This window comes from Aegilops tauschii, chromosome 7 (assembly GCF_002575655.3).
Source record: "Aegilops tauschii subsp. strangulata cultivar AL8/78 chromosome 7, Aet v6.0, whole genome shotgun sequence".
In the NCBI taxonomy this organism is placed as follows: Eukaryota; Viridiplantae; Streptophyta; class Magnoliopsida; order Poales; family Poaceae; genus Aegilops; species Aegilops tauschii.
The window spans coordinates 109079781-109086349 of record NC_053041.3 but is presented as its reverse complement, the minus strand read 5'-3'; the positions used below and the strand labels follow the sequence as shown (position 1 = coordinate 109086349).

The 6569-nt window shown below is 47.0% G+C and overlaps 1 protein-coding gene across 1 annotated transcript; it reads left to right on the top strand.

Annotated features, from left to right (window-relative positions):
• The first annotated feature begins 781 nt into the window (after positions 1 to 781).
• LOC109753329 (uncharacterized) lies at positions 782 to 6051 on the top strand. The gene is made up of 6 exons (XM_020312230.4): positions 782 to 1116; positions 2192 to 2434; positions 2879 to 3052; positions 3163 to 3269; positions 4517 to 4839; positions 5171 to 6051. The coding sequence occupies exons 1-6, from the start codon at positions 934 to 936 to the stop codon at positions 5740 to 5742; spliced, it is 1602 nt and encodes a 533-aa protein (XP_020167819.1). The 5' UTR covers positions 782 to 933; the 3' UTR covers positions 5743 to 6051.
• Positions 6052 to 6569: the final 518 nt, after the last annotated feature.

Here is a 6569-nt window from a genome sequence, read left to right as displayed (position 1 = left end):
CGAGATATACGGCTGCGGATGCGGGTATTGAGAAGTTTTTTTTAACATCAGTACAGACACAAGCGCTCATATACACGCGCATACACTCACCCCTATGAACGCACACACGCACACCCTACCCTATGAGCACCTCTAAAAGACTGAGCCGGCATATCATCTTGAGATTTACGAAGTCACCGTAAGCGCCTCGTCGTCGACGGGAACGTCTCCTCCCACTGAATGCGCATCGCCGGAAATCCTGAAATAAATCCAGGAATAAATACGAGCATCAGAATTTAAACTCTGGTAGGCTGGGGATACCATAGTCCCTCTAACCATCCAACCATAGGTTTTGAGAAGTTACCGGTTACTCTCTGGCGGATGACGTGTCCGCAGATGCATGTAGGCCGGATTTGATAGGTCCGGCTGTAGAATATACACTCTTTACGGCGCGTGCGCGTTAGCGTTGGCACCGTCGCCGCCGGCGGGGAAAACGTTTTCCACGTGAAGGCAGCGAGCAAACTGCAAACTGCAAATGCGACCACACACACGCCATCCATCGGCCACGCCGTAACCGTGCACCCGAATGCGGCCAGACCACCCCGCCAGGCTCCACCTGTCACGCGACCCGGCGCGCCTGACAGCCGTGCTCCAGCGGCCCCGCCACTTTATCCACAGCCCAGGCCCCCACCGCCCCCGCCGACGCGCGGGCCCCGTCCCCGGCCCCCACCCGTCATCGTCACGCTCCCGCTCGCGAGCCCGGCGACTATTTCTGGAAGGACCCTTCTCTCTCCCAAAGGCCAGCCCCCTCTCTCTCCCCGTCTTCCTCATTCGCGCCGCCCCTCTCTCGAATCATTCGCCCCGCCGCGCCGCGCCGCCGCCCGCCGATCCGATCCGACCCGACCCGCCCCGCGCGCCGCCGTGGCCGGGCCCGGGTTCCGCCGATCGACCCCCATGGTGCAGCTCCCGGCCATGGGGAAGCGCCAGCACCCGGAGCCGGCCGAGCCGCCCATGGCGCCGCCGGCCGCCGCCGTGAAGATGGAGGCGGACGAGCTCCGGGACTTCGACCACGGCCCGCTCGGCAAGCGCGCCAGGCCCGGCCAGCCCTCGCCGCCCCCGCTCACGCCCCCGCACCAGGTAGATCCGCGCTCGCCGTGTTCCAGGTCTTCCCTTTCGCGCGCCCGTTCGCGGCCGAGCTGGGTACAGAGCGGGGGTTGCTCGTGTTCGGCGTCGAGCAGGAGAGCTTTCATGCGAGCTCGTGGCGTTTTTCTGTGCTATCGGGAACTGTCGAGCCCTTTCGCGTGGCGTTACGCGTTTGATTTTGACCGTGGCTGTTGATTTCAGCAATAGAGGTGGCTGCAGTGGGGAGTGGTCTTCGTGGATTAACTCAGTGGTGCGGATTGCAGTGGCTGAGCCGCTGTTATTAGAGAGTTTCCTTTTTTCTTAGAACAGTGAGCATTTTCACGTTAGCATTCACCCTCGAATCATTGGGATCGAGGGATTTAAGTTAAATCCTGTTGACGTCCCTATGGTCAGGTGGAGTCACAGTCTACTTGTGTAGGTGTCGCTTATCAACGGGCTGGAAGCATATCTCCATGGGATGCTATGTAGAGGCTGTTATTACCGTGTGACTGGGAGGACACGGAGAAATCTCAAGGTTTACATCTTGTAGGTTTGCTGTGGATGGCTGACGGGATGAGTCAACTTTGTGTGGTTGGTCGATTTGCTTTGCTTTTTTGGATGTTCCAAGGGTGGGGAAACTGCTTGGTTCCTTGGGACATTGGGGAAATGTTTCAGAGACCATTAGAAATGTAACTAGGGAAGGAGGTGATACCTATCGCCCCATTGGAAGTGGATGCTGCAGTTGCTGGTCAATTAGCTGGTTAACATGCAAGGTGCTAAGCGAAATCCTTCATAGAGTTTCATGGGATACAATAGGAGTTGCTACTGTTCATGGTAGATGATGTCAGTGTGTAAGTCGAGAAAAAATGTGAATATCTATGTGAGCCAAAATAAATGGATAAGTATTTGTTCTCTCAAAATTTACCGGGGTGCATTCTTGTTTGCTGTTACTACAGCTCTTTTGAGGTGTTTGTGATATCTAGTCTCCGTAATTTACTGTTTAAAGTTTGTTAATAAAGTATGATTAATTAGTATTTTTTATGATCGACAGATTTGGGATTCATATTTTGTATGCGTACATGAATTGCAGGACATGTATCACAATGTACTTGATGAACCTAGCCCATTGGGTCTTCGGCTGAAAAAAAGTCCATCTCTGTTGGATCTCATTCAGATGAGGCTTTCTCAAGCAAATTCCGATGCAGGACAGTCCACTACGGACAATGCTGAGCCTTCCAAGAAGAAAGACCTTAAATCTGGTACATCATCAGCTAGTGAACGGTTGAAAGCATCAAACTTTCCTGCAAGTGTATTGAAAATAGGTACATGGAAGGTAAGGAAATCAATGTTATCTGAACTATACTATTTATGTCAATTCTTCCAGAATTTGTGTTTTAGTACTTTGGTGTCTTCTATTTGGCTTTCTTTAGCCTTGATCCTGGCGATGCTTTGTTGTGGTACAGTTGGTATATTAAACACTTATTATCTTGTAAATTGTTGCTGTGATGATCTATTTATCTGTTAAAATTTTAAGCTAATACACATAATTTAAATGTTGGTTCTTGTTTGTAATGTCGAGTCTTAGTGGAACGTTGGTGTATTCCTGTCCAATTTGCTAGTGTTTTTGCTCCAGCAGTCAGTCAGTTGCCCAAAATCCAGTATCTGTATGTTGATGATTCCTGCAGTACATATTAACTAGTGTTCAGTTGTGTACATAACAGCCTGTCTGGACAATCTTTGGCCTTAACTGTCTTAATTTGATTCTATCTCTGAGCAGTACACATCCAAATATGAAGGTGATTTGGTGGCAAAATGTTACTTCGCGAAGCATAAACTTGTATGGGAAGTTCTGGAAGGTGGTCTCAAGAGTAAGATAGAAATTCAGTGGTCAGATATAACTGCTTTGAAGGTAACTTTGCCTGAAGTTGGAGACGGATCCTTGGATGTGATGGTAAGTTTATCCAGAAGATGCATATGCTTATCATTCTTTTTTTTATTGTTCTCTTACTATTTTAGTAACTCATTTTCTGAGGAGTCTCCATTTTTTCTATGCTTACACAGCTGGCCCGACCACCTCTCTTTTTCAAAGAGACGGATCCTCAACCGAGAAAGCATACATTGTGGCAGGCTACTTCAGATTTCACTCGTGGCCAAGCAAGTATGAACAGGTAAAGTGTTTGCACTACATGCTGAGAGTGAAGGTTCATAAGCAAAGTGTTCTTTGGGGGGATGGGGGGGATGAAATCTGCATTTTACAGTATCGTAGTGATTATTACTTATTAGTTTTGACTTCAATCTTCATTTTTGGAAGCCTCGCTGCATTTGCAGGACATGCTTTATGCTTACCAGGACTGGACTTTTGTACTCCCTCCGTTTCTTTTTACTCCGCACATAAGATTTGGTCAAAGTCAAACTACACAAAGTTTGACCAAATTTATATAAAAAAAATATAAACATCTACAATACTAAAACTATATAGTATGAAAATACGTTTCATGGTGCATCTGATAATATTGATTTCATATTGTGAATGTTTATATTTTTTAATATAAAGTTAGTCAAACTCTACAAAGCTTGACTTTGACCAAACCTTATATGCGGACTAAAAAGAAACGGAGGGAGTAGCAGATGACCTGATATTTATTCAAGGCCACCTCTGTAGTTTCGTATTTATCATTAGAGGAACAGAAGGAACTGTTCAGTTTCTTTTTAGATCTCTTAAAGGTTGATAGAATCTGTTTAACAGCCTGCAGCTACATAGCTGTAAAAACCAACGCGGATGTCATGATACGTCTTTAAACATCAGCCAGCTAGATACCACAGTACTTGGGTTTATGAGCAAAGTGCCAATACGTTGGTACGGATAATCACATGGCACATCACATCGAGTTGTTGTCATGGGTCTTGGCTTGCTTCATGCCCTTGCCTCCACTGTCATGCTTGGCTGAGACGCACTGGTTGCTGTCCTGCCTCCGTTGTCATTGGTCTTGGCCTGCTCTGTGCCCTTGTCTCCACTGTCGTGCTTGGCTGAGCTGTGCACCGGTCGGTGTCATGCCTCTGTTGTCATGCTCAGGCTTCACCATGCCCTGTGCTCTGCCGTTATGTAGATCATGCTTTTGTTGTGACATGCGTCATGAAAGATTTGTGAGGAAGTTGGGTAAGTTAATTCGTTAGTAGATTAGTTGTGTTTTAAGTTGATTTGTTTGTTTGTTGGGAGGTGTTTTTTCCTACTGTGTTTATTAAAGAAGTTTATTCGTCGATGTGGAACAGGGGTGGGAGGGGTGAATGAATTGCTGCCACCAACTTCTTTTGTAGAAATATAAAGATAACCAAAGTACTTTCTATTATTACTACTTGCTTAGCTCCTAGCTTTTGATGCCTTCATCTAATACCATGGCTCTTTAAAAAATTTCAGGCATCATTTCTTGCAGTGCCCTACAACCTCGTTAGGCAAGAATTTTGAAAAGCTTGTCCAGTGTGATCAGAGGCTACATCAGTTGAGTCAACAAACGGACGTCATCTTGGACTCTTCAGTTTTTGAACCCAGATGCTCTATATTTGAGGATCCAGTGGAATTGAAGTGCCATGACTTTGCTAATTTAAAAGATGAACGTGAAGATCTGCCTGGGTTTTCAGGGTCTGTGTCACCATGTGCTGGTTCATCTATGTCTACCAGGAATGATACAAACGATTGTTTTGGGAAGCAACCAGAATTTGTCGCGCAGCCAATGCACCCAGGTACGTGAAAGGCAATGGCCTCCCTCCTGCACCGCCTGGTATTACATTGATGTACTGCTTGCAGAACAGAAGCCAATAACTTGAATATATTTGGGCAATCATGTCCATAGTCTTAAAATTCCTCATGATTAGCACATGCTTTAGTTATTATTGATTAATGCATCTCATCCTCTTCCCTATTTAGTTGCAATATATAATAAGGGAGACATGCCAACTTGTACACATTTGCAACTTTCTATTGTTGGCTCACTGGATCACTTGGCAGATACAAGGGCTTCACATGAAACATCCACCTGAATCTTTCTAACCCTTTTTGTGTTCAATTTACCAGGAGCTAGTGCTGTAAATGCACAACCAGTCAGCAGAAACGTAAATGGTGTAGCTCAAGAATTCAATATCCCGAACTGGTGGAGTCAGCTGAAAGTGCCCGGGCTTAGACCATCAATGTCAGTGGATGATCTGGTCAGCCACCTAGGAAATTGCATCAGCGAGCAGATCACCTCAGGCAATCCTTCGATGGCCAACAATGAGGTGCCTACAAAAGAATCGCTAGAGGAGATTGCGCAGTATCTTCTTGGTGACGCACAGGGCCCACAGGCGCCAGCCTCCGATGAGCGACTGATGGCACGGGTGGACTCACTTTGCTGCCTGCTTCAGAAAGACACAGCGCCGGTATCTCAGCCGAAGCCCGAGCCAAACGACAGCGGCAGCATTGGTGGGGTGGACTCCGAAGGATCAGACGATGAATTCAGCTCAGCATCAACGAGGAAAACTGCAGATGCCAACCAGCAGCCACCAGCCATGTCCCGAAAGGACTCGTTCGGAGACCTGCTGATGAACCTCCCCCGCATTGCCTCGATACCGCAGTTCCTGTTCAAGATACCAGAGGATTCCGAGAACTGAAGCTGCACCCCAGATGAAGCAAGTCAGTCGCTGTAAAAATTGTACCTGAGCAATAAGTAAGCCCTCCCTCGCTTGTTCCGATTCAGCAAGCCGATTCCCCGCCCTGTAAATGTGACCCATTTAGGTTCCTTCTTAAGCCGTGTGATGATTCGAATGGGTAGTCGAAGATTGTTCGTTGGTTCTTTTAACTCAGACTTGTGATTTCGTTGTGCAAGATCAAGTGCCAAATTGTTTATAATAATGTTGTCAAAAGTGTCTGTGATGCAACCGTATTGGTTTCCAGTACTGATATGAGATCGAAGTTTGTTATGTCGGGGTCGTTGCGAGCTTGTGGCTTCTGGTCTGTTGAGTGCGACTAACGCCTCACCTTCTCAGTCTCATCTGGGATTATTTCCATCTACAAACAATACAAACTTTTTTTGAAACGGAGGCAAAGATTGCCTCATCTATTAATTAAGCAGAAGAGAATTGCCTGATTAATTACGGAAAACCGGGCAAAAATCAGAACAACAAGGACCAAGCCCACTCCATAGACTGAAACACACAGGGCAAAGCCCACCCTAATCGACGACAAGTCGACCTACGGCCAGACAACGCAGCTCCGACTCTGACGGAGAACTCAGATGAACAAAACTAGGCACGGCTGGTGCCACAGAAGATCGCCGAACGGGCCATCTGCAGCCAACTTCAGTTAAGAAAAACACGCGTGCTTAGGTCATCTATAGAGTAGTAGTACATTACATGATCACCGAAGGCAAGTTGGTGCACAGTGCACCGATGGCCCAGGAGCTGTTGGATTGAAAAGCGAGGGACAGGATGGAGCCAAG